Genomic DNA, 27,975 nt, shown 5'->3' with positions numbered 1-27,975 from the left:
TGTGAGATTGTATCACCACAGATAATATGTGGTGTATGCAAAATACAACAGAAGCATAATTGAATTCTTTCTTGCATGTATTTTTAGAACTCCCTACACACAGAGAGCTAGAATGTCAGGGAGCAGCCCTTCCCTCAAGTACTAGTTTTCTACCTGTGAGAATGGGGAATATTCAGGCATGCAGATCTTCCACTTACTCCAGTGATTCTTTTAGGAATGTGTAGGTCAGCTCTCAGAAGCACAAATGGAAAATAGCTCACTAGAAGTGTAATGTCTAAACCAGTCCTGAATAAGATTATTATACAGTTGGATGGCAGGAGGTGGCAGTTCCAAATATAATTTATAAACATTATCATCAGGGGATCTTTCTTTGCTCTTACCAACACCTGGTGTGCGGGGAGGAAGGGGGGAGCCACAGACAAGCAGAGGAAACAATTGTGTTGAACCATCTGGAGATGCAATGATTCATTTGCTAAGAGCAGGAAGTGTCAACATGACCTAGTGTAAAATAGGGAAGGCAGAATTACTGGCTGTGGGCAAAAGGAACTGCTGCTCTGGAACAGCCAGGTGCTCTCTAGTCACATGGAATTCAAGCAAAAAAATGAGCTGCATTAAAAGACACTGCCTGGCAGCAAATCTGTTCTGCAGACAGATCCCGCCGGACTATTAGCCGTCTAATGCCAGGTTTCCCAACTAGTATTGCTAACAGTTCTGTAACATCTACCTATACACTGTAACATCTACAAAAAGTCTGTCTCTTGGCTTCCAGCCTTTTAATGCAGGTTGTAGCTATATGATCATGAAGGAATACAAATTCTAGATATCATGGAGCCTTGGGAATCACTCATACAGCTAATGAAAACCAGCATCTCACAACCCTTCTGCTGTTGGTATAGCTATTAGAAAACTCCTTAGTCAAATGCTGAAAACCTGTGGATATGGTTTCCCAAAGACAACTCAAATCTGTGGTTATGATTGCACTGTTCCAGTATAAGCAGATAACGGGTTACAGTCTGAGCTTAAAAGAGCTAGTCAGTGCCACAGTCACCTGGAGGTAGATTTTTTTAGTTCATTTTACCATTCTGTTCATGTGAGAACAACCCTTGACTAGGACGTACTTTTTGTTCTCCCTAGGCCTACCGGTACCTAGAAGAGTTGCGGAAAAAGATTCCCTGCGTCAACCTCAATTACTATGTGAGCCAACAGACTGTGGAGGCAGTCCACAGGGGACTGGGCATTCCTCTCAGCCGAAACACTGCCCCAGAGAGGGTTCGCCACAACAGCATGGAGGAGAAAGGAGTGGAAGACGAAGTGGCTGATGAAGCAGAGGCTTCCTAAGCAGTCTGAGCTTGGTCTCTGTAAGATGGTAACTTCTATTCCTGCACTGTTAGAGGAGAGCCAAAAGATTGCCTTGCCTCATTTTATTAGGGGTAAATAGACTGGTGAGAAGCCAGTTTCTCTATACTGTATGCTTGGCTTTTTCTAAGATGTTACGGTTGGAATGCACTGCCCAATTGTTGAGGTTTGTGCATCTCTTAGCAAGTTAGTAGTGGTAAACATATGTATAGTTTAAGATAGCCATTTTTGTTTTTAGCCCACTTTCAGGTATTTTAGTACTTTTATTACATTTTTGGGAAACGCAAACGTCTTGAATAATTTTATATATCAGAAAAGATGAGAGACCAAGAGGTTTGGGCCAAAACAGACCTTGATGTAAGCATCATAACACATTGTTTGAAAATCTGATGTAATCAAACAGAGCATCCAACATGACTTCCATTTTCCCTCACCCCACCCCCTTTTCCTCTTGGTTACTTTGCAGAAAATGAATCGCATTTAGTGCAAGTTGAGAGTGCACTTTTTGCAGTGTGTGTGAAATAGTGCTAGGAGAAATGACTTCATCTGCTCCTGGCAGATGAGCCACATGACCTGTGCACCGGTCCTCTGTTTAGTGAACATCTTAGACTGAGTTAACAGCACTTTCAAGCCATTTTATCAGACCTGATCAGTCAATAGAGTCCTGCTGTGTTACCATTGGTCACTGGAGTCATGCACAAAAGTCAAACAGAAGTTAATGCATGATACCCAGTAAGGACCCAAAGTCAAAAAGAGCCCATGCCCTATCCAGAGCTCAGATGAGATGAACAACACACAGGTTCTAGGAGCTGGCGTAGATCCTTTCCTTTGCAACATACTCATATTAACCTGGTTCAAGAACACTGAGTAAATAGTCTCTTTGCTCCTGTCCTGGCTACAGTGTCAGCCTATGCACACACAAGTGTGTGTTTGCAGAAAAGCAGCACTACCACCACACCAACAACAAATGCATACTCAACTACGCTCTGCTACCAAGCCCAGATGTTAAGCTACCTATCTATGGCTTACAGCTCAGTGTCCTCCTTCCTTTCCTTTCCTCCAAGCAGAGACAGGGCAGATTCTGAGCCACCAGCTGGACAGGGAGCAGGCAAAGGGCATCTCCATCATCAAGCCCTCCTTCAGGTTTCTAGAGTTTTTTTCTTCAGGTTTTCCATCAGTAGCAGATTCTGCAGTGCCAAACTTCTGCAGTCACCATCTGGGTCCTTCTCTGCAACATCTGCAGAAAATAGGAAAAGAGAGACAAGAGGAGAGGAAAGAATGGCTCGAGGAAATCCCTGTAAAGCATTAGTTGAACTGTCAAGTGTGCTTCAGTAAAGGAACAATAAAAGGAAGTTATCCCCACCCCAGCTCTCCAAATATCCAGCTTGTTTGATTTTAGACCAAACTTTATTTAGCAACATTTCTTTTTTACACAGTTACCCTGTGTAACCAAAACATCTCAGCACTAGATGCTGGCAAAATAAAGTTGCAGCAGCTGTCTGTTTTCTTTAACCACAGGACCAAGTAAAGATTGGAGGAGTTTTAACATTGAGTAACTGAGGGAACACTGGAACGTGCTCTTTTTTTGGCTCAGTATTTCAGATTCTTTACCTCTAAACTAGTTTTAAAGGACGAATTTAAAGCCCGACTCCCACACAAACCCAGCTCAAATTTACAAAGCCACATTTTGCATAAAACTTTATGTGAAGTGGTGACTTCCATAAAGCCATTTCAGGCATGCACCTATCTGTGTGTGAAAGAAATTCCTGCCATCCTACTCGGAGGTATGCTTCCAACTGCACAATGCATGAGCAACAATAAGCCACTTTGTACAGGTGCATTTTTATCAACTGGCAACTTAATGAAATGAGGTATTGCACTTCTTTGCACTGTGAAGCACAAATAGTCCTCATACCACACAGAAAAGTTAGCATCTGGTGTGGCACTTGCATCATTCCTTGTCTTAAGCACTGTGCTATACGGCCCATCAACTCGGCTTGCTGGTCTTGTTCTGGCTAGGTTTTTGTACCTTAAACAGCTGCAGATATATTAAGAATTGAGAAATGCAGCAGGCAAATCATTCCCTCCCCCCAACACACAGATGCCAGGACAGAATAAATTTCAGCTACTGAATTTTTGCTTGCTAGGCAGCTAATAGGCACTGTACCAGGGGGAGGGAGGGGGTGGCTGGCAGCTCTGTATTTCTAACAGTCTTGCAAAGTGGAAATCAGGATGTCGGAGCAGAGGGGAGCCTGAAAGAGTGGCGAGTCTGTGGGAGGAAATCCTGTGCGCACAAGCTAAGCGCTTGAAGCCCAGCACTAGGTCAGTCTGGGTACATGACTCACTCAGATAGCCCCCCTCTATTTATAAAATGACAGAATGGAACACAGTTCTGAGGGCAGCCTGTGGTCCAAAATGATTAACATCAGCAGTTGCCCCAATGTAACAAAGGCTCATTTAACGAGAGAGTGTGCACCGTGGAAGCAGATGGCTAGCTCAGTAGAAGAAATAAAAGTCAAAACCTCTGTGCTGTCACAATTTTCTAAACCACTAGCTCTTGCCTTCCCTTTCCATATGCCTTTAGCGCTTCATGAGCCAGGCAACATGTTACCCACAAGGCCAAAGTTTCTAGTCATCATGGTTGGAGAGATGTTTAAATATGTGATGAATTTGCCCCTCCACACCTTGACTGCGTATGCAAATCCTACCCTATTCACATTGCACAATACTTTCCTTTTTTTAAAAAAATATAATTTTTATTCAGTTTACAAATAAGACAAATTAATACAATTCAAACAATTTATAAAACCATTCTCTCATTTTTTGACTTCCCTCAACTTGGCTGGTACTCCTTCCCTTCTCAATTTTCCACACATTTCTTAGTTCTTATCTATCTACTTCTTAAATTAAATCTGCTTTCAATCCATAATTTTAACTTTCTTTTTTACAAAGCTTCGCTAAACGTTACAAGCGTTATTTGTTTTTCACCTAAATTATGCATATATTCTGAAAATTTTTCCCATTCTTCACACATTGCACAATACTTTCCATCTGCAAAGGAGGATATGGGATCTTAGCACCAGCCCAGGAAGACTCTTCTCCACCTATCCAGTTGCCTTCCTGAGCATTATCAGCCCAGGACCATGCATCCCATCTCCTTTCAGACTAGCCTCAACACACTGCTCAGCAGGCTACACTAGAGGACAGCAAAAGCCTATTCCTCCACACACACCATGGCATGGGAAAAGAGGGAATCTTTAGGCTCCATGGCAGCCCTTTTCCCTTTTAAGGGCACAGATTTCTAGCAGCCAGTCCAGGGATCAAAGACTAGCTGTGTTGGTGTCACATCCTCTCCAGCTCCCGTGGGAAGCTCACTCTCAGGATCCAAATGGTGAGGGAAAGCAACCCAGGGCAGAAATGGGAAGGCTTCTGAGCTTATCTAGGACACGTGGCACTTGATTCCTGGCAACTCGCCCCTTCAGCAATGAAATCTGAGTCAGGCTGCATCACCTCTTGCATTTCTGGGCACGCAGGAGATGCTCAACTGCCCTCTCCTGACTGGAGACTGGCTGTATCCTCCTTTGCTTGTGGGGGTGGAGAGGGCGCTGAGAAAAATGGCCCAGTGGAATTCCCCACTTCCATACACCCATTCACATGACCAAACTGGCACACTGGGAACAAGGACAGAGAAATTCCAGCCTGGGATGTAGCTTCTTTGCCTCTCGCCACTATCAGAGAATGAGAGAAGGGTTGACCGCAACACAACCCCTGCCAACGGCCTGCTCTCACAGTGACTTCTCACCTGCCAGCCAGGCTTGGGTCTCTAAAAGCTCCTCCGTCATGTCCTCCAGAAGGCACTCAGCAGGGACACTCAGGAGTGTGGAAGAGACAGATGACAAAAGCCCTTGGCGCACATATCTGCAGGGAAAAGGAGTGCCCTTGTGAAAGCCAGCAGGAAGGAATCTCATCCCTACCCAACTGATAGCTGGTGGCCTTGACACCGCCTTCTGCTTTGCTAGCTTCATTTTTCTGCTGGAGTCACCAAACTGAATTGCATCTAGAGTTACCCAGAGCTGAACTCAGGAGATTTCTGTCCCACTCACAGCTTCTAGTTGCTCTTTGGAGCATAAAGAACAGCACCAAGAAAGCTGTAGCTAAAGCTGCTTCCCTAGAGTATGGGTGGGATGTCCCTCCCCCCTCCTTGGTTTTAATGTATCTACATGGGTTTTTAAAATTTATTCTTTTTGTGTGTGTGGAGGGAGAAAGGGAGAGAGAGTGCACAGGGCAAAACAAGACATAAAAGTGGGGGAAGAAAAGGGAAAAAACGAACTATCGCCCATATGGAATATTTTTAAAACCCAGAACTTATAAACATTACAAGATCGTCACTGTAGTTAACCTACATTTAACCTAATACATTTGTTTATAAAACTGAATTCAAAATATTGTTAAATTTGTCCATAGTACATCTATGTTTATACACGATTTGTTCATGTGTTTGGTTGTAGATTACTTGGGAGTTGCCTTGGGCAAGAAAAAGCAACCAACAAATAATTTATTTAAATTTGTTTAAATAAATAGGGGACATATTAATAAATTAATAATAATGACATATTCATGCCTGAGATTGCAGCACATTCACATTCAAACATTGGAAGGTGTTGCTTATGAAAATGGCTGACTCGTTCAAGAACGTGAGGAGGGCAGTGTGACTTGAAACACTCTCTTAGCCTCAGTTTTACTCAACCTGGCTTTCCCTTTTTGTAGCCGTTTCTCTTCCCCACCTGGCTCTGGCATCTTGGTACTACTGGGGGGCCCAAAGGGCGAGAATGGGGCAAAGAGAACAAACTCCTTCCCCCACTTGATTGGGTTCCCTGGCTTTGGGTGCAGAGGGACCCTCCCACTGCCACCACGATGCTCCCAGGAACTCACGTGTCTGCGTGGAAGCGCAGGGTCCAGACGAACTCTAGCAGGGCCTTCCCCATCGCAGCTGCTACCTGGAGGAGACACACAAATCAGGATCCATGGAAGAGGCATTGCATGGTTAGCCTCGGGTATTTTGCTTTCTGAGGCAGAAAATCCAAATGGTAAAGATATAAGCAAAGGCTGCAATCCCATAGTCACTTTTCCTTGGAGTAAGCCCCACCAAACTCAATGGGACTTGCTCCTTTGTATAGAATTGTACTGAAAAGCCAATTTGCCATCTGTTAACGGTACTGCTGGCTATTGCTTGAGATCAGCAGCCTCCTCCACTCTCGCTCAGAAAGTCTGCCCTGGCTTCAAACATTGAGAGACCAGGAATGGTAACAGTGGCTCATCCACAATTGAAGGCACTACTGCCTCATACCTGGGGGCGGAGGCAGGGGAATCGCCACATCCTGCAGGTGGAGCATAGTGGGGGAAACTCGGCATGCACTGATTTAAGAAATATTGACATCCATTCTAAAAACGGAAGAGCATCACATTTGAAGTTTAAATAAACTGTCAAATTGTGTTTTTTTATTTTGTGGGATACGTATTTATATCTCCCTATTGAACACATTGTTGGAGTTGCTTGCAAGGCCAAGGAATCTGGACCCAATCAAAGATAAAGGACTCGATCTTGGGAGGCCATCGGGTATGTTAGTGCTTGAAGAGTGGGAAGGCAACAGTGACTGAGAGTTGTGTCAAAAGTGGACGTTCCACCCACCTGCATTCACTAGGTTTGCTGGCTCTTGCTGCAGTTCTAAAACCAAGCAGCTTATGCAGAATCCTGAGAGCACCTGGCTTTTGGAGTTGGGGCAGGGACCCTGTGGCCCTCCAGATGCTCCCAGCCCCAGCAAGCATGGCTAGTGGTCAGGGAAGATGAAAGCTACAGTCCAGCAACATTTGTAAGGCCACAACTTTCCCACCCTGATTTTAGAGGGGCAGAGGGAAGCAAAGTCCCAGAGCCAGTGGTAGTTACAGAGTGAAGCATGGAAAGGTGAGCAGCTTCTTCTGCCTGATTCTTCTGCTAATTCAGAGCCAAAATCAGACCACACACAGTTTCAAAAACTCCCTGCATACACCATGTGCTTCACCCCCTCACATCCTGTCTGCCAAGCAAGTGTTCACTGGCTCCCTTTGGCAAAAGGTGGGATGCCACAGCATGCCAAAAGCCAAACACGTGCAACTGTGTACTTCTCAGGTACTTTGGAAGGGCCTTTCTAGTATCCTCACCACAGTGTTGACAGCGAAGTACATCAGAATTGCCAGGGTGTGTGTCAGCCGGGCCAAAACCAGGTGATCATCTCCCAAGAGGTCAAAGGTGGTCAGTGGCCTGGAAAGCAGAGAGGGAGAATGTTCTAACTGGCTCTGAAAGATGGTATCCTTCCCTACAACCCCCCTTAGGTTTTAAGATCAGCAAAGGGAGCCTCTTGGTTGTTCCACTACCCTCAAAAGTTTTGGGAAGGGAGTTGGCCCAGGTGGGAGAGGGCGTTCTCTGTGGCAGCTCCTAGGTTGGGGAATTCCCCCCCCCCCCACACACAGGTGTATACAGTGGTGCCCCGCAAGACGAATGCCTCGCAAGACGGAAAACCCGCTAGACGAAAGGGTTTTCCGTTTTGGAGGTGCTTCGCAAAACGAATTTCCTATGGGCTTGCTTCGCAAGACGAAATGTCTTGCGAGTTCCTGCGGGGTTTTTTCCTCCCCCCCCCCTTTTTCCCAAGCCGCTAAGCCGCTTAACAGCTGATCCGCTAAGCCGCTTATCAGCTGATCCGCTAAGCCCACTAAGCCGCTAATAGTGCTAATCCGCTAATGGGCTTGCTTCGCAAGACGAAAAAAATCGCAAGACAAAGAGACTCGCAGAACGGATTCTTTTCGTCTTGCGAGGCACCACTGTATATAGAACCTTCATTGGTTTCCTTTGTGTGAAGACACACTTCTGACACCTGATATACACGTTTTCCTGGGACAGCAATTTGTTCTATTTGTTTAACTATTATTATGATGATGATGATGATGATGATGATGATGATGATGAAAGAGAAGGAGAAGAAGCAGCAAGCCTTGGTCTTAAACTGCAGCTCCCAGCTCCTATCATAACTGCTGTTTACAAAAAGCTGAGAACAGTTGTTCTCCATCAGGCACCGTCTGCTATTGCTAAAGAGAACCGAATTCCAGGAGCCAAGACAGAGCCTTCTTTTTCAGAAGCTGAGCAAGAACAGACATGCAGCAATTCCAAAAGGAGCCAAGGACCTGGGTGCAAAGGCACCCTTTGGGCATTTTTGCTGCAGCAGTCCTGCAAATGAAAAGGTGAACTACAGAGTTTGGACTGTTCTGGCTCTTGGAGCTGTTGGGAGTGGCAAAATAAAAAGACAGAAAAAGTCCTGTACTCTGTTTAAATTAAACTACTTGTTTGTTTAAATATAAATGCCTGGTGTATTTGTTAATATGGAATACAGACACACAGCCCATGACCTACCAAACCTGAATCACACACCTGGTTGATTTCTAGTTTACTTTTTCTGCAATGAGATAAATTTCAGCCATGAATATAATGGGTGCTATTGCAGGAGATACAGTGGTGCCCCGCAAGACGAATGCCTCGCAAGACAGAAAACCCGCAAGACGAAAGGGTTTTCCGTTTTCAGAGGCGTTTCGCAAGACGAATTTCCCTATGGGCTTGCTTCGCAAGACGAAAATTGACGAAAATTTTTGAGGTTTTTTTCCGCTCCCAAACCCCTTTTTCTGAAGCGCTAAGCTGCTAAAAGCCTTTTAGCAGCAAAACCGCTAATCCCTTAAGCCTTTAATAGCTGTTAATAGCCCTTAAACTGTCAATAGCGCTAATAGCGCTAATCCGCTAATGGGCTTGCTTCGCAAGACGAAAAAACCTCAAGACGAAAAGACTCGCGGAACGGATTCTTTTCGTCTTGCGAGGCACCACTGTATTCAAAATGTATTCCATGCACGCCTCTGATAACACAACCCAGCCCTAGGGACATGAAAATGCAAATGGCCTCACCTGTCAAAGTTCCGAAGAAGCGGGAAAAAGAAATGACCAGCAACTGGACCAAATCTGTTGGGGGCAGGTGGTGGCTTTGCTTGGGACTGGCCCTGTTCCAAACAAAATGAAAGGTCAGGCAGGAGAACCGTCACTAGCAAGTGAGACTTGACGAAGACCCCAGAAGAGGCTTCATGAATGCAATGTTTTGTTTCACTCTCCCTTAAACAGACCAATATGCTTTCCTTGTAGGACTCTCAGGGTCCCCTTCAATTCTATGAATTTCAGACATGCCAATCCAGATCCACGGTAATGCTTTGATTACTTGGAAACATAGTTAATCAGCTTAGCATCAGTTTTAAAGGGCACTGGTGTCTGAAACATGAAATGTGTTGCCATTTGCCCGTAGGTAAGAAAAGGGAAGTTTCTTTTGAAATGCTTAAGCACCTTTGTGGTTAGCAGTGCAACATCTTATGACCAAGTTCAGCCACAGACAGGGAAAGTACATCTATTTCTGAATTTCAGGTGGTATCAACTTAACTCAAAATCAAGTGATGTCGGGGGGGGGCAGTGGTGTTTGGTGGTGGAGGGCAGGACCCAATCATGGAATGTGATTGTACTGCATCACCTTCTATGGCACAGATCCGTGGGAGGGAAATATGGAGGCAATAAAAGACGGGAGATTGGACTGAAAAGTTGTCCTCCCTTGAGATGACCATTGGAGGCAGGAGGCCCATCCCAGGATGAAAATAAAAATATGCTATAGCTTTTCTTTTCCTGGAACAAGGTGTGCCTTTGAAATTAAAAGCATGCTAAGCGTTTCATTGCTGTGTTGACTGGCTCTTTAAGGCAAACAATCTGCATCCTGGAGTGGTGGTTCAGAAGGAGCCACAGGTCACCTGAATTAATATAATTGTTAATTGTTACTTTGACCAGATCAGGGATAGAGCTCTCAAGGTGCTTCCACCAATGTAGTCCTATCAGGAGAGATCAAGGACAGGACGAAACAGGTCTATAATTTAAAGACATGGAGGGTGGGGGTTGAAAGCTGAGGAGAGCCGATCAAACAAGACCCTAATAATATTATGGGCTGCTGTCTCTCCTAGGCTGAGTAAAGGAAGTTTCTATGAAGGCCTTCAGAACAAAGAGAGAACTCTGCTCCATATGGGTAGGTGAATGTATGGCCCCTCCCATTACCAGAAGTTTGGGAAGCCTGAACTAAACAGAAAACCATATTTCTTGGATTTCTTAAGCCCTTGAATACAAGACCAGCTCGTCTGTCTGCACTGATGTGCCCCCTGCTACAGCTCAAGGCAGTTTTGCATTTCCTGGCTTCACCTTTGCAAACCTTCTGGTCTTGCTTCGGATCCTTTCATCCACAACTTTTTGCCAGTCTGGAGAAGAGCTGTTGCTAGGCAGGATCTGGATGCTGGGCTGTTTCAGACTAGGAAGTTGCTTTGCTTTAGGAGAAAAGGGCTGAGAGAGTTCCTGGGCTGCTCTGGCCAGCACCTGAGTGAATAGACAAGAAGCTGTCAGGCGCTTCTAGCCTGGAGGTGCAGTGCATCCCACTCGCTTCACAAGGACAGCAAATATAAAACACAGAGCATCGTTCAAACTACAAGAAACCATTTACAATAGCAAAATAAGGGATGCGGGAGTCAGAACTTCACATATACACAACTTCATGGCAGAGGTGAGGGATGAACTGGGGAGCTTCCGACAGGTCACTCAGTCTCTTAGCTGCAATGCAACACTACCTCTCATAAGGCTTGCTTATAATATGCTGGAAAAGGACCACTTACATCCAGGATGTCCATGCGCTGGCGGAGACTATAGTTCAGGGAGTAGAACTCAGAGGTCAGAAACTTGGCCACCTAGGCAACAGAAAACAAAGGTGAGTTTAGAGGTGTTCTGTGGCTCCTTAGTCTTACAAGCTGCCCCATCAATCTGGCAAGCTAGGGGCAGAGGAAAAGACCTCTATATTCCAGTGCTTCTGCCCATGGCTTTCCTGCTCTTTCCTAGTAAGATGCCTTCCCTGTCTGCCTAGTGCAACTTTACCAATCTCCTCTTCTTACCAGCCCCTTAGCTAGCTTCTCAAATGGCCCTCTCCAAGCCTGGCTAAGAAAGGCCAGCTGCAGCTCCTCAGCCCCTGCAGTCAGAACCAAAGACAGCACAAGGACTCACTGGTGTTGGGTCTGTGACAGCGATGGCCACCAGAGCGCCTTGACGAAGCCCCACAAAGCCTTCTATGTAGCTCTTCTCGTCTAGATGCAGCAGGACCTTTGCCAGTTCCACGCTCACCTGCACAAAAATACCAAAGAGTGTATGTGCGTGTGTTTTGAAGTCTTAGCCATTCAAGAGGCTTGATTTTTCAGGCAGGTTAAGTTGAGAGTCAGCTGGTCTCATTGAGTGTAATAAAAAGTTTGCAGGGGTCAGGGAGGAGATGACAGTCCCCCTCTCCGGCTGCCACCATGACACCGTAAGTTGGGTGTTCAAGAGATCACCAAGGTTGCCTAGACTGATTAAACTGCCAATGAGCTTCAACGTATGTGCAGAGCAACTGGAAATCATCTAAAGCATACACCCCCAAACTTGGCCCTTCAGATGTTTTGGGACTACAATTCCCATCGCCTCTGACCACTGGTTCTGTTAGCTAGAGATAATGATGGGAGTTGTAGTCCCAAAACATCTGGAGGGCCGAGTTTGGGGGTGTATGATCTAAAGTCCTAACTGCGTCTTTCCCCCCTCACACCCCAAATACGCTATTTTGCCTTGGACAGCAAAGAAGTCAACTGCCGCCACCATAACTACAGAGAAATGTCATTCCCTTCGAATAGCAAAGGGGACCACCCTCCTGTATTTCTCACTCGTCAAGGGCAAGCCCCTGAGCCCCAACAAGTTCTCATTGGTTATTTCTAAAGCCGAATCAAGATCAAACCAAGAGGAATTTGCATTTACTTCTCGTGCAGCTGCCACGTTCCTTCGGATCAAAGTCTCCAGGGTACTCATTGTGGCTTCATACTTGTCTGGATCTTCGGGACCAGTCAGGACTGAGAGAAAGAAAAGAGGAGAAGGAATCTCGCATTTGACTTCCCAGTTGTCCAGTCAAGTTAATGCTGTATCAGGAATATACGTTATGCAGAAAGTTCATGCAATCATATGCTTTAAACTGAAAGATTTGGGTTTGCAAATAATTGTGGCGGTCTTTCATAGATAGGTCTGGGACAAAAGTAGCCAATGAGGTGCCTTCCAAAATTTGCTTGACTCCAACACCCATCAGCCCATGAGCGATGGTTAGGGGATGATGGGAATTGGAGTCCAGCCCCATCAGTTAGGCACCATGTTGACTTGCCCTAGTCTGGGAGACAGGAGATAGTAAAGAAGTGCAGGAGGCTCTGAATAAGGCATAGAATGTGTCAGCCCAACAGAAAAGCCACAGGATGTTTCACGGGCAATAAATGTGTTTACATCAACCAGGAAACACAACACATGTTGAGAGCCACTGCAATGTTCTCAGTTTCTTGAATGAAAGGTGGCATAGAAACAAACGAAACATCCCAGAAAGCTAGTTCACATGTCACACTAAACCATAGGCTTGCACAACTTGAACAACCATGATAAAGCCGCATGGCACATTTTCTCTCTTCCTCCAAGGTGTTCCAAAGCTTTTGCTTCTGTATTTGATTAACCATAGCTTGCTATGCTGTACAGACCAGAAGCAGTGGTCAATTTTAACTATGGTTAGTTTAAACAAGCCAGCGTCAGTAACTATGGTTTGAAGTTTGCTTGATTGAAACTATCCAGTTCGTGTCAGTCACAGTTTGCTGGTCTGGATAATGCAGTTAAGCAAAAGTGGAAACAAACGCTTCCAAATTGTTTCTCCTGGTCAAATGAGAGGAGGGGAAGGGGAAGTCTGAAGGCTCATAGCTCACTGCGGCTCATTCTTACTTGCTCTTGTCATGCTAACTATGGTTTAGTGTGTCACGTGAACAATGCTATGGACTTCATACCGTCCTATCCCTTATCTCTTACTTTCAATACAGTCTCGGATATAGGTGGGAGCCTTGGTCTTCTTCAGTTCTTTGTCATCTGACATGTCATATGGCACGAGGTCATCATCGCTGAAAAAGAAACAAATTTAAATTCTTCCTCAAATGAGCTTCGATTCATGCACACAGTGTGAAGATCCCACATTGTATCTATCTTCTTGCTCGGCAACAACATTTTCCCACATACCTATCAAGCTCAGAGTCATCCCCCTGGTCCAGTCCTTCAGAAGCACTTGGCTGTGGTTTCACACTGGGTTTCAGAATAGTGCTTGGTGTCATGGCTGGTCTGCTGTTCCTGCAGCAGCAAAAAAAAAAGTTCCTATCAACCGAGGGAAAAGTCTTGCTCATGCTGATAATAGGAAAGAGGTGCAACAGCAGGTGAAAACATAACTATTATATAAACATGCTGCAAATTAGCCTGGGTTCTAAAAATGCCAGACGTTATGTCCTGAAACTCCACAAAGAAATAAGAAAACTGTTCTGTAGACTAAAAGATCCCATTTGCACAGAATGCTTTAGTTTTTAGTTATCATCTTTTAGTGCAGCAGAGAGCTTCTTGGCTCACGTGATCTTTCCCTTTTTCCCCCTCCTCTGGCATAGCCATGGTGAGAGGTCTGGGAACACCTGCTTCCTATTTTAAATCAAACACAGTTTATGATTACATTTGAAAGGGACAAACTGTGGTTAGCTTAAACCATGCTTTGTTGAAACAAGGTTAGATCAAAACAGTTTATAATCCTGGCTTATTCAACAAAGTGTATTTTAGCACCACACAAATTAACGCAGATTAGTTTTGACTATGGTTTAGCTTAATGTGTTAAGTAGGCCAAAGTCTCCAGCAGAGAAAACAATGACAAAAAGCAGCCAGTGCAAGTTGAAGCTGAAGGAGTCTAAAAAACTTACCCCATGCTCTGGGAATTACTGTCAGGAATCTGCTCTGGCCTCTGAATCAGCAAGGTCTTTAAATCTCTGATCTCATCATCTTCTTCATACTAACACATTGAGAACAAAGCAAAACATTAAGATAGAATAAGGGGACTAGTACACAGGTTGGCTCTTGGATAAAGGCATGTGGCAGCCGTAATTTGATTTACTAAGTCCATTCTTGGGATGGCGCTTGTTGTTTCACCTCAGAAAATGGTTGAAACAGGTTGACCCGCAAGGTTTGTAACAAGAGACAGGTGCCTGCTTAAAAGCAAGGCCAGACTCGACTAAATGTTGGTTGGATTCAGACATAACAGGAAACCACTGTTTCCTGCTAAATGAATGAACAAGCCTCACACTTGCATACTTTCCCTCCCGGCCTCTTGTACAGCCACAAGGAGACATAAGGTTTTGCTTCCATTTTTGAAACAATCCACAGTTGCCCATTACAACCAGATTTGAAAGACCATGGTTTGTTTCAACTGTGGTTTCAGGGGGGGAAAAGCCAGGATCTGAAGCCACAGTCTTGCAAGCCAGTCCCCCAAGTTTGGACCTAACAAGGAGATGTTGCCTTTCTAAAAGCAGAAGCAAAAATTTGCGCTCTCCTCCCGAGAGGCAAAGACTCCTACAGACTTGTTCACATGGTGGGAAATCCTGATTTCCCATTATATTTAAACAGAACCATTCTCTTTGTCACACACACAAACATATACACACAACAATTTTAAATGGCAGAAGCTGGGACACAATACCAAAGGTATATTCCACTAGCATATTTAAAGGATTTTTTCCCTGCCACAACCGAACACTGCAGAAAGTTCACTTGGCTGTCTCACCTGAAATTTCAGAGCAGGTCCTTCAGACATTACCCTGGCACTGACGCACTCGGCCACAACCATCCCTATATGGCGGATCTTTGGCAAGTTGCTGTCCAGGTGACATTTCATCCCTTCCATCATGACTGTGAGTAGCTCTGGAAGGACAAGCAGAAGGTGACCAGGAAAATTCAGCAAAAAGCACAATAGCCAGCTCTGACATATTTAAAACCTGATAAGCAGGTGTTGTGCTTTCCACAATGGGGCAAATATATATTTCGGCATCTTTTGAACCATCTGCTATGGCTTTCCAATGCAAGCAGAAGAAGACAGTGCTGAACTTTCCTTTTCTTCTTTTTTTAGCGGTGGGGCTACACTACTCAAAGGAGTAGCCAACTAAACACAGGTTAAAACAGAAACAAAACATTTTAATAGCTACAAAATGTATTACTTCCAAAAGTTTTATGGTCTGCGAAGAATGATGGATCTAATGAGGCAGACTCATAATAAATGTGCTAGTCTTTTTTGGCTTTTTACAGAAAAATAAAGAATTTTCATTGTTTATTTAAGAAGTATACAATGCAGCATAATAGTATGAGATCCATTTCTTTTCTCCTTTTCCATTGACTCAAAGGTATATGGTACCTTTTCTTGAACCTTGTTGTACCAATGCATTACACGACAGAAGCCACACAAAACAACCCCACAACCTGCACTCTTTTTTTAAAAAAAAGAGTCCTTAATGTTAACAGGAGAACCCAGCTGGGTACTGATCCACAGTACATACTGGCTGAGTTGCACAAAGATCCACAGATAAAGGCCTGTTTCTTCCCATGGGTCAAAATTAAAATCCTTAACAGGCCTGTGATCTTCCATCACTAATAACTTATCATAAGCAACACTCTGCACCAGTACTCCAAGCTCAAAGCACATGACCATCCCATGAACATCCTTCAACAACCTACAGCCCTTCGGATACTTTGGCCTACAACTCTCATCAGCCCCGGCCAGCACACACATGCTAGGTGGGTCTGATGGGAGTTGTAGGCCAAAAACATCTGGAGGTCTCAAGGTTAGGGAAGGCTGCCGCAGGTGGACTATCCCACCTTATGTTGGGTTACTTCTCAGTTGATCTCTATTGGCAAGACATCCTACTGATCTCACCACATCTCAATAAACTGCAGTTTTATGACATTCACACCAAGATAATAGGTTCTATCCAATGGTGGTCCTGTGCAGTATAGCCCCACTGAAGAGAATGAACAGGGCAACCTTAGGCTTATTCATTTCAATAAGTATACTCTGAGTAAGACCGGCACTGGATACAACCAATTGCTGCAGCCACCCTGTGAGCATCTCCCAAGGTAGTCACCCAGATTCCACCATAAAGATTTTGAGGCCCAGCGGCCCAAGATGCCAGCTTGGTCCTTTTCTCTCTCCCTTACCTTGTCTGTCGCTTAGTATTTCTGCTTCTTTCAGATGAGAGAGGCAGATCAGAATGGCCTTGCTGATGTATAGCTGCTGCTCCACTGGGGAGTGCTTCACAGCAGTGCTGCTTCCCCAGGTCTCCAGCAGCTCTTTCAAAACCTGCGTTAGAAGCCTGAATGTCGGGTTCAACATGTCATTCTGCCCGTCCCCACAAGCCTCCTTTTGGGCCTCTTAGCATAATAACCCAGCAGTGACCGACTCCCTTCGCCCACCAGAGGAGGCACCTTCACAGTAAGTGCCAATGAACCCAATTCCATTTTGTATGAGGGAGTCTTCTGCTGGAGCCAGGCCTATGCCTCTTAAAAGCTTGGTTAAGATCTCTCGTGACATACAAGCTATGGGACAAGGATACCTGTGACTTTAAAGATGAATGGGAACCCTTTACAAAGTATTTGAAGATACAACAAAGCGAACTGGACTCCTTGGCTGGTTTTGAATAAACATTCACAAACTTTTTATTGATAATAATCAGCTAAATAGTTTGAGGATCTATGCAACTGTGTAACATGCATAAAACAGCATTTTTAGAGAAATCAAGGACTGGAACTGAGGGAAGTTGGGGGCAGGGGTGGGTGGGTTCTTTGGGGGGGAGGGAGGGGGAGGGAGGAAAAATGGGGGGAAATAAGGATGATATGTTTTTGGATAATATATTTTGTTTCAGTTTTGAATAAAAAAGTTATTAAAAAAAAAAGATCTCTCGTCATCCCCTTCTAATCCAGAAGCAAAATTTAGGGGTGTAAAGACTCCCCAATTACCAGCAGGGCCAAAGAGGAGTAAGATGTACAGAACCTCTTAGTCAAGGCACTAACTCTCAATGTCTTTGGATCATCTGCCCTGTGCTTTACTAAGAAAGCTTTGCCCTGCATATCTGGGTTAAATTGCCATCTGAGGCCTCCTCTCAAGGGTTGGGCTCCAGGGAGACAGTCCCACCAGTGTGTGCAGAGCTTGCTGCTTGGGCTCAGGATGTCTTGGGAGAAAGGAGGGGGTGTGTCTTTCTTTGCAACAGTCCCAGCTACAACCCCCCTGCCCTCCAGATGGAGCAGCCAAAACACAACATTCCCATCAATCTGCTGGAAGGAACACATGGCTGCATCTGCAATCCCACCAACTTTTTCAGTCGGTTAGTGATTATCGCCTCCTCTTCCCACCCTAGCAAGCTAAACCAGAAGAGGCGAGGATGGAGAACCCAACTTGGTTTCAGTGAAATGGTGCTCCATCAACATCTAATATTCCCCAGAACTAGAAAGTCCTCTCTTGCACAGGATATCCAGCATCTTGTGACAAGTGGGAGAGCCAACCTTATGAAAAGATCTCATCCACTGACAAGAGAAAGGCCACTCTGAAATGACCACCCATTTATCTCACTCTTAAACCTTTCATTTGTTAGCACACTGAAAAGGAGTGAAACACAGGCTGGCAAGATCAGTGGCTCTGGGGTCACTCTTCTTTCATTCTATGTTAGTTCTGATGTGTTTTTATTACATTACACATAACAGGGCTGGGAAGGTGCTCCTATGATCTCTACCAAGTTGCATGTTATCTCTCTCACACATATACAGAAATACATTTTGCTAACCGTTACCCTGCTTACCTTGATCAGTAAGAGACGCCGCATGTTGTCCAGGGCTAGATAACCAAGGAGGTTCTGGAGCACCATAGTCTGTATTAATGAAACCACAGAGCTCATACGCATGACAAACAATGGAAATCACAGCAGATCCTTTGAGAAAGGAACAAACTCTCTCAATATCTTCCGGTAAGCTATGAACTATAAACCGAACCGGGTGACCTACTATTCAGATCATTATATGGGAATAGGAGCTTGACCATGAATGTTCATAGTGGACCAATTTGTTGTAATTGTAAAATTTACAAATATGCTCAGTATACCATTACGATATGCATTGTGTTGATATTGTAAAAGAAAAACAGTGCATGCAATTTACAGGTTTACGGTCAGAAAGCAGGTTGGCAGGGTTACTTCCTTAAACCAGGGTTAGCCAATGTGATGTCCTCCTGATGCTGCTGGCCTACGTTTCCCCAAACCTGCCTCAGAAGGGGCACCCTGAAACTTGTACTTGCAAGTCCAAGAGCACAAGCACCGCAACATCACAACTTGTAAAAACACAGGTCACCCATCTTAACACAGCATATCATGCCATCCCAACAAACATGCTTGCCTCCTGATTAATGACATCCAAGGACTCTCACCGGATAGCTATACTGAAGCAGCAGCATCTTCTGGGTCATCACAAATTGAGCCTTCTTGCTTTTGACAACCAAATTCCCCAACAATCGTGACAGCACGGCAGGTCTAGCAATACAGACAAAGCAACATTTCAACCATGAGTGTCTTTTTTCTAAATCGGTGCTGTTTTAAAATCGCAACTGGATCACAAGACTAGATGATTCACAAATAGAAGTCTGGAATGTACTGGCAAAGCAAGATATGCAATATTCAAGTTCCCGTCCTATAAGGGCAGATAAAAGCAAGGGAGATGTCTCTCTGCTCAAATCAAATATGTCTGAAAGACCAGCCTCTGCCTAACCAAACTTTTCAGGTTCTTTTCAGGAGCTGTATTGGGGTGCTCCCACTGAATAAAGAGAGATGGACAACCACCAGAGAGAAGGCCTTTTTGGTACTGGCACCTAGTAATGGAACTCCCTTCCCAGGAAGGCTTGCCTGGTGTCATCCCTATGGACTTTTCAGTGCCAGGTAGAGACCTCTCTCGTTACCCAGGCCACCTAAACAACTTATATTGCCAGGTTCTCTCCAGTTTTTAAGTCTGTGTTTTACATCTTGGAGATGCTATGACCTGTGTTTTTCTTGTAGTTGTTTCAGTTCATATTTTAACGGTCTTATATTCAGCTTGTTTTGAAGAGTCATTTATTGTAAGTTGCCCAAAGGGCTGTGTTTTATGAGGAGGCATACAAACAAACAAACAAACAAACAAACAAATAAAATAAACCTTCCTCCTTTTCAAACTTCACCAGCTGAGCAGGCTGAAAGGAAATCTAATTTGTAGTGCAGGGGGAACCATTTTCAACTGCTGCAAGGATACAAGGAGGCATGGCATGCGCCCATCGTTCCACGCAGAGGTTTGGCTGCTTACCCTGCTGCTGCCTGAACAAAGCCGCAGACGACAGGTTCCACCCAGCGATCCGGCACACTCTCCACCAGTCGCCAGCATATCCTCTGCCAGATGCAGTCAGACTGGGTACGATCCGTCAGGTGGGGCACCAGCACGTTCAGGATTTCTTCTGCATCCCAAAAGAAGAAGAAAAGGAGTTGCTTTGAAATCAGAAAGGGAAGAACAAACATCCTTTTTACTTCCTTATTTATTTAATTTTTTTGGCCAATAGTTAAGATAATTTGGGTGGTGGGAAGAGGGGGATCTTTCCTGCTGTTCTTCGAGAAGGAGAGCTTTTAAAAACATTTTAATAAGAATGCCCTTCACACATCATATAACATTGTTCTTTGCCACTGTAAACCATGGCATTATATATTCCTTCCATTGCATTGTTCTTTAAAAGTCTGCCTCCTAGTGGCTGAAAAAGGGATAACAGCTGCCTTTTCTTAAGCAGTGCTCAGTCTTAAGTGTTCAACATGTCTGCTGAGATCAAGTCATTTAAAGAGTGACATAGAATATGAAAGAAAAATTGGTTATCAAACCAATGCTCCCTGTTTATCCAGCATCCAGTTCCTCTTCCAGGCCACCTGCCTGGCTGTCAGGGTCATTTATAACTTAGACAGTTTCTAAGAATGCATCATAGCAGAGGTGGCTAACCTCCAGTCTGGGGGAAGGAATCACATGAACCCAAGGTTCACTGCAGCTCATGCACGCCGCAATAAACCATGGTTTAGCTTTACCAGGTAACTTGATTATGTATTCCAGCTGACTTTCCTTGTCTCTTCCTCACGTGGTTTATTGTGATATGCAAGAAGAAGAAGAAGAGTTTGGATTGGATATCCCGCCTTTCACTCCCTTTAAGGAGTCTCAAAGCGGCTAACATTCTCCTTTCCCTTCCTCCCCCACAACAAACACTCTGTGAGGTGAGTGGGGCTGAGAGACTTCAAGGAAGTGGCCCAAGGCCGCCCAGCAGCTGCATGTGGAGGAGCGGAGACGCGAACCCGGTTCCCCAGATTACAAGACTACCGCTCTCAACCACTACACCACACTGGTGTAGCACCCAATGACTTCACAAGCCATGGGGTGGGGGTGCAGGGAAAAGAGGGCAAGTCAGCAGGAACAGTAAATCAAGTTATCTGGAAAAGCTAAAAGCTCTCCATGAATTAACCCTTGGAATTCTCAGTGGCCCCAAATCATCATTTGTTGTTATTATTAACTAACACTATTATCAAGTTGCTTAATATTTCCAGGTTCCAGAGACTCCAGCCTCCTCATAAGACAATAATCTTCATAGAGTTGTAACTCTAGAGGCTAAATACTTTTTATGATATGGTGTAATTTCTTACACTTCATTAGGCACATACACTTAAATCTTCAGAATGAGTGTGACTGTTTTTTGTGAAATGAGCTCCTGCGATATGCCAAGCTTGGGGACTTGGTGCATAAAGCAGTTGTAGGGCACAGGCTCTGTACTCACAAGGTCCCAAGTCCAATCCCCGGCAACTTCAGTTCAGGTAACAGGACTGCGGGAGGAAAATCTGCCTGAGACCTTGGAGTGCTACTGACAGATTGCTAGGCACAACTAGATCAACCAATGGTCTGACTCAGCATAAAGCTGCTTCAGATGTTCATATGAACCACACTACTAACTGCAACACTCTAACCAGCCTACACAGGAGTTCTTTGAAGCATCATTACATCAAGTGATAATCAATCGTTGCAGTTTGATTCAACCAGTGACAGAGCAGAGAGAAAGCAGCTTTGAAAGCAGACATGTTGAAAGGAAGTTATGGCTTACTGCAAGCTTTAAAGAGCACTCACTTTGTCTTCCATGCATGCATACCTTCCCTAGCACCTGGGACACAAAGGAGATTGAGCAATCCAAGCCACCTGGAATATAAGAAAAGCCACATTAGTCGATGAATCCATCAGATCGCAGAACTGAGACTGAAGCTCCAGCTGCAAAGCTTCCATGAAGATGAACAGAGCACTGGCATAGAAATGGAAGTCCTCAGGGGAAATCAATAACCTGGAGCTATGTATAAAAAAATAAAAAATTGTCCAGTAGCACCTTAGAGACCAACTAAGTTTGTTCTTGGTATAAGTGCATGCACACTTCTTCAGATAAAGCTTACACCAGAAGAAACTGTTAGTGAGCTAAACATGAAGAATGAAAAGTGGGCCCATGCAAGTGAGGATGACAAAGTCCTTTCAGAAGAATAAAACTCACTACTCAATGAAAGCCTCGTTATGAGGTTTGAGAGAAGCCAGCTCTGCACAAAATAGGTTGGCCTTCCTTTCAAGGCTCGGAAAACTAATCCATTTCTGTGAGATCATGAATGACCACAGACCCAGATGATTACACAGCAAACCACTAAGGCCCACCCCCTCCAGGGGTGCGGGGAACATTCCCCATCAAAAACTCCAGAGAGCCATGGCTGGTCAGTGTACCCTGAGATAGATGCAAAGCACCATCTGCATCACTGGCACAATATAAATCAATAAACTACTGTATACCTGCAAAAGATTTTTTGAATTCTCTAGGCCTAAGACTCACACTGACAACAATGGGATTTAAATGTGCTTTATTTTGGTTGGACTGCACGCACACGCACGCACGCATACACACACACACACACACACACAACCTTCTGCCTTTAATTATTCACATGCACCTAAAGATATACGGGTGTCAGATTATTGTTTTAAGTAACAATGTAGTTTGATAGCTGTGATCACTGTGTTGGCACCAAGAAATACAAATATAGTTTATTGGACCAAGTTCAGTTTGTAAGTTTGGTCTTCACAGAGCTCTTCATCAAGCAGTATCTAGACAAAAAATTATCCACAACAAAGAATTCTGAAAAAAACAAAAACCTCAAAAGTATTTGCATACTCCTACTATACCAATGTAGATTCATGACATAAAGTTATTGTTTTGTCTAGTGCTCAAATTACAGGCAGTCAAATGGGGAGAGGCTACCTCCACCCTAACTTTTGTGTTGGGTTCCTTTTGCTTCCATTTTAAAAAACTAAGGGGGGACATGATTTGGTCCTCTACCTCTACTCAATGGTCACTAGCTAGGATCCTTCCCCTGTTTCTGTAACTATGTACCTGGCTGAGGACAGCAATCTGGTCTTCAGCTATGCACTGCTTGGTTTGGTTGAGACCAGCCATCCAGTTTCACCTGTGTTAACTGCTTTATTTGGAAGACAAGAGGCAAAGTCTGGCCCCTTTCTATTTTCTGACACCTCCTTAGCTATTGTTTCCAAAAGGTTGTGGGGAAGCCTGTCGTTTGGCTAAATTTGGGAGGAAGCAGTGGCAAGTCTTGCAGATTTCATTAAGGGTCCCCTTCCCTTCCCTCCGTCCTCCCCTAATTTCAGAACTGGTTTTAAATACTTGTTATTCTTAGCCACGGCCTGTCAGTGCAGCAGCAGCAGCAGATCCTGTGAAATCTCACCTCGCAGTGAATCAGAGATCTTCTCCAGCACCTGGACCATCTCCACACCAAGCAGCGGGAAGTAGTTTTGGGGGAAGAAGACTGGCCGGTTTTCTTCCTGGAGCTTGTTGCCTAGGTGATCAGGGAGACAGGCCACCTTATTGAGGATGGCCTCCTGTAGCACTGAAGGGCCAGCTTGTGTTTGTTGTTTGCAGACTTCCCACATCAGAGCAGACAGTCCAGCTCTCTGCAGGAACTGCTCCAGCACATCAACGACTTTATTCAGACGGAAACTGGGCCTGCATGGAAAGGTATTTTTCTGCCTTTATTTTCAATTCGTAAGGAAAAAGCAACTCAACAGATAACATCATCACCTGCAATTCTGGTGGGGTTTTTTTAAACCACACTATGATTCCTGGTTGTGGCCAAAGACTTGAAAATGTATAAGCAATGTTTATTGAGGACTCACAGATGTCCATCAAGCTGCTCTAGAATCATAGAATTTTAGGGTGCATCCAACATTAGTTATACTCAAAGCACACCCATTGAAATCAACTAAGGAACATCAATTTCTGTTAGCTACCACCTTTAGAATTGGAAGGAATTTTAAAGGTCATCTAACCAAACTACAGGAAAGAATTATAGCATCCTTGACCAATGGCAGTTCAGTCTTCCTTTAAACACATCCACACCACAATTATTTCCACACTCTCATCCCATAACTCTTGTGTAACTCCTGCAACCCCACATCTCCTTTCTTTGAACCTCAGGATGATATCCCTTACTAAGGGATTCAAAATTCTGTGAAGCCCAAAATATTGCACCGAAGAATCAGGATAATATCTTTTGCAAAGTGAGAGGTAAAATAAAAGCATATTTGGGTTCTGTCCATGCAGTGCTGTATATTGAAACATTTACCAGGTTCAGAAATAACACTAAAATACAGTTCAATATTAGGAAAATGAGTCTTGGGATCATGCTCTTTCTCCTCTTCACTACTTCTTGGCATGTATGAGAAGATCAAAAGCCTTTGCTTTTGTTTTTTGAATTAACCACAATCACCTGTTATTTCTAAACATGTGAACTATGGTTTGCACTAACAGCAGCTAGTTAAAAAACATTATTTTGAGTCTTGTTTGTTTTAAGTAACCACAGTTAGACAAACCTCAGTTCCTAAGTTAGAACATACAGGGATCTGTGATTAGTTTTAAAGGGAAAGGAGAAGCTTTCAATCTTCTCATGAAGAGGAGGGCACATGAGACCAAGATTTAGCCATGCTCATTCTCATCATGCAAAACCATGCTATAGAGTTACATCTGAATGACTCAGTTCAGATGTTATGCCAAACCATGGCTGAATGATTAGGCACACCCTCAGCCCCTTGGTATTGCCTTCCATCTATGGCTTGTGGCAAACTAGTTTGCCCTTACATCTGAAGACATCTGAAGGCAGCCCTGTTTAGGGGAGCTTTTAATGTTTGATGTATCATAGTATTTTAATATTCTTTTGGAAGCCGCCCAGAGTGGCTGGGGAAACCCAGCCAGATGGGCGGGGTATAAATAATAAATTATTATTATTATTATTATTATTATTATTATTATTATTATTATTATTACATCCAAACTCATAAACTACAGTTTGCCCATCTTAGGTTTCAAGGCAATTACAAACAGACTCAAACTAGGAGGGAGAAGACACAGTGCATAAGCACAAGGTTTATTCTATGCAAATTCACACAGCACGAAATAATGGATTTTTGAATCACATCTGAACTGAGCCTACAAGTGGGATTAAAAAAAACAACACACTCCTTTGCATATGTATTTTGACTTTTTGGGATCCTCCTTCCCACTGCAGCTCAAACATTCCACCTTACTCCAAAAAGCTGCTATGAAAAGTTGAGTGGCATCTGATGAAGTGCGAGACAGCTGTCGGAAATAAAAATCAGCAGTCTTCCTGTATGTGCAAAAGTGCTTTTAGCACTGGGCTCTTTGGATTCAGGCCTCTAAACTGAGAGAACCCTAAACACAAAACAGTTATGGAATTAGAGATCACAGCATAGTAGCCATGCTTACGCTGTAGAAATGATGGTGTCCAAAAGAACCATAAAAGTTTGGTCTGCTGGTCCTTCCAAGAAAAAGCAATCCCATAACTCCTTATCTTCATCTGATTGGAACTGCTCCAGCCAATCAAGACTCAGGTTACTGATAAGACACTGCAGAAAGGTAGTAAAATGGTTGCGAGTAAATTCTTCTTTCTCTTTCATGGAGGGTGGATTTTCAGTTCCACCAAGGTAGCTCTTAATTGTCCGCAAAGTCTCACAGATCTGGGCTCCATCTCTGGAAACAGATAGGGTGCCAATTGCTTCTTGTACTATATGACGAACTTGAAGCAAGTCAGAATCCATTTATCCTGGTCACTTCTGGAAAACAACAAGGAGGTTGGTAAGTAATACCACCAAGGTTTGAGAAAGTAGAGCTGGTAATTACTATCCCCTAAACAGAAGTAGTGGAAAGGTTCATGGCTCAGGGGTACAACTTCTGCACTGTATGCAGAAGGTCCCAGATTCAATCCCCAGAATCTCCAGGTAGGGCTGGGACAGACTCAAAGTCTGAAACAGTGGAGAGTTGCTGTCCATCAGTAGAGAATACTAAGCGAGATGGACAAATGGTCTGACTTGGTACCCTTGAGTTACTTGGTGGAAAACGTGGGTTATAAATATAGTAAGTAATAATAACCACCAACATCCTGACCTCCTTGTGGGAGCGGAGATTTTAAAAACCTAAATAAACATGCAAGTACAAAACTTCAGGATGCTCCCACCTGTGTAGGTATTGTGTGGGCCTAAGGAAACTTCAGCCTAAGCCTGCAATCCTCTATCTGCTTACCTAGGAATAAGCCCCAGTGAACTCAGTTCTGAGGAGACACGCAGTGGTTTAGCACCGCAACAATGCGTCTCATGGCATCTTAAAGACATAACACATTTATTATAGCACCACCTCTGAACGCCCCTCACGAAATGGGCTGCTGACCACGAAAAGCTTAAGCCAAAATACTGTAAACGCCTTAAGTATTTAAGGAGCCACAAGATTTCTTCGCTGGGCTTTGCTTTTGCTTTTTGCTGCTGCAAAAGACTAACACGGCTGTTGCTCTGGAAATTACCGTAACGCGGAACCCAAGACACGTCTACTCGGAAGTAAGGCTCACTGAATTCAGTGGGACTTAATCCCCACGCTGACGTGTAGAACAGGACCGCTCGGCGTGAGGGAGAAACGCCTCAGCCCCTCGCTTCCCGCCGTTAGAAGTTCCCACCTTCTCTCCCCGCCCGCCCCCCCGGCGAGGCCTCACCAAGGGCAGAAATGATGCCACGGCTAACAGCGACCCCCAAGACACTCTCCAGGCATGTGGACCGGAAACCCAATCAAGCCGGTGAACCTCAACCGGAAGTTCGTGTGTCAGCGCGTGTCATTCTAGTTTTGCTTCGCGCTCTCTATGGTGCCCAATTGCGGCGGAGCCACCAGCGGCGTCGATTTTTACCGGAAGTTTATCTCTGTGTGTTGCGCTGCCTTTTCTCTACGGTCCGTCCTCAACACGCCGGGTAATACGTTGGTCTAAACAGCACCAGCCGATTCGACGCTCCTGTCTTATGTGCGGCCGCCTCGATCAGAGCCTGTCGAATCTGCTGATGTTGCTTGCGACCCTTCGCAGCTCTCGCGCTCTCCCGGTCCGGCCCCTGTCTCTTCTTAAAGAGCTGAACAACTCCAGGCACTCCTGGAAGAAGCGGACCATTTGGATCCCTTCCAGTCTTAAAGAGACAGTAACGATAAAGTTTCTATAGATCCAGAGCACGGAAGAGGGCGTTTTTGAGACTCTGGGTGGTGTGTTACTTCCCGAATCTGGTTTCACTGTTGGGTTGAATTTTATTTATTGTATTCATACCCCATTCTTTATCCAAGGATTTTGGAGGTTAGCATGTATGCTCGTCCCCCTCCCCGTTTTTATTCTCACAACAATCCTGTGAGGTAGGTTATTGAGCTGGCCAATATAACCCAGAGAGCTTTGCAGCTAAACAGGAAAGTGAATCTTGCTCCCTGGGATCCTACCTAACCCAGTAACTCTTAACCACTACCCCCAACCCTGAAAACGATCCGAAGACTTGCTGTCTTGAGCACCAGCTCCTCATCTGGCTCTTCTACAATGGCCTTGTCAGTTTCATTTTTATTATTTTTTAAAAAGTAATTAATCAGAGTGCAACATTTAGTTCATCTTTGAAGTCACCAAGCTCCTGCAGAACCTTTCTTACATCTTGCAGTGGTGTAGCCCGCTCCCCTTAATCGTGGCCTAAAAGGCAGAAAATGAACCCCGCTGGCAATCTTATTTTGTTTCAGGGGAAAACATGAGGCTCCCATGATGACAGGTTGTCCTTCTGAAATGGCTGCTTCTAAGCCACAGAGTAGCTCATTCTGTAGAGCAGGAGTCTCTTAATATCGGGATCATGGGTTCAAGCCCCACATTGGGCAAAATATTCCTGCATATTTTGGACTAGATGACCCTCGTTGGTCCCTTTCCAAATCGACAATTCTATGATCACCTAGGAAAAAAGAGGTGCGGAAATACTTGGAAAGCACAGGCAATAAAGCTGTCTACAGCTAAGGACTTTCTCTTGCTGATGATCTGCCCTTTCGCTGAAGCCACCTTATGAACTCAGGGCGGGTTACAAATTTAGTAATATTTTGTTACTTTTAAAACATTTCTATTACCACCTCCCTCACCAAACCTCAAGGCAACATACAGCAATATTAAATGAATATT

At 44.4% G+C, this 27,975-nt stretch overlaps 2 protein-coding genes across 8 annotated transcripts in view; one reads left to right on the top strand and one right to left on the bottom strand.

The window, feature by feature from the left end:
* Nucleotides 1–6,861, top strand: part of IFT140 (intraflagellar transport 140) — an 87,198-nt gene extending 80,337 nt beyond the window's left edge. The window contains exons 30-31 of one of the 3 annotated variants that reach the window (XM_083412488.1): nt 1,135–1,366; nt 6,124–6,861. In XM_083412488.1, the coding sequence (XP_083268614.1) occupies nt 1,135–1,338 (204 nt within the window). In that variant the 3' untranslated portion in view covers nt 1,339–1,366; nt 6,124–6,861. Of the gene's footprint in view, nt 1–1,134; nt 1,645–2,522; nt 2,614–6,123 lie in introns of those variants that run through there. The other 2 variants (XM_083412487.1, XM_083412486.1) reach the window with 2 other exon arrangements.
* Nucleotides 1,582–26,847, bottom strand: TELO2 (telomere maintenance 2). Of its 5 annotated transcripts, none has more exons than XM_083412490.1 (22): nt 26,701–26,847; nt 26,052–26,129; nt 25,239–25,585; nt 23,185–23,462; nt 21,545–21,613; nt 19,706–19,853; nt 18,804–18,906; nt 18,184–18,252; nt 16,550–16,691; nt 15,126–15,262; nt 14,269–14,357; nt 13,553–13,660; nt 13,349–13,437; nt 12,275–12,366; nt 11,501–11,617; nt 11,119–11,190; nt 10,655–10,825; nt 9,338–9,429; nt 7,555–7,654; nt 6,289–6,353; nt 5,159–5,274; nt 1,582–2,593 (listed from the first exon to the last, which is right to left on the bottom strand). In XM_083412490.1, exons 3-22 carry the CDS (start codon nt 25,568–25,570, stop codon nt 2,496–2,498), a joined length of 2,487 nt encoding a protein of 828 aa, XP_083268616.1. In that variant the 5' UTR covers nt 25,571–25,585; nt 26,052–26,129; nt 26,701–26,847; the 3' UTR covers nt 1,582–2,495. The 5 variants fall into 5 exon arrangements, with proteins under 5 accessions (XP_083268616.1, XP_083268617.1, XP_083268615.1 ...); XM_083412491.1 differs by lacking the exon at nt 26,701–26,847 and adding an exon at nt 26,326–26,565; XM_083412489.1 differs by lacking the exon at nt 26,052–26,129 and having other exon boundaries at nt 26,512–26,844.
* Nucleotides 26,848–27,975: the final 1,128 nt, after the last annotated feature.

Source organism: Podarcis tiliguerta, assembly GCF_965153285.1.
Source record: "Podarcis tiliguerta genome assembly, chromosome: 14".
Lineage (NCBI taxonomy): Eukaryota > Metazoa > Chordata > Lepidosauria > Squamata > Lacertidae > Podarcis > Podarcis tiliguerta.
The sequence above is the reverse complement of the archived record's forward strand: the minus strand, read 5'-3'. Positions and strand labels throughout refer to the sequence as shown.

Bases quoted from the DNA above. Each gene is read 5' to 3' on its own strand.
- TELO2 (XM_083412490.1), bottom strand. From the start codon at position 25,570: ATGGATTCTGACTTGCTTCAAGTTCGTCATATAGTACAAGAAGCAATT. The intron at 18,253-18,803 runs GTGAGAGTCCTT...TCATTAATACAG, and splicing joins TGCTTCAGTATAGCTATCCG to ACTATGGTGCTCCAGAACCT. The intron at 7,655-9,337 runs GTGAGGCCATTT...TCTGCTTTCCAG, and splicing joins CTTCTTCGGAACTTTGACAG to GCCACTGACCACCTTTGACC.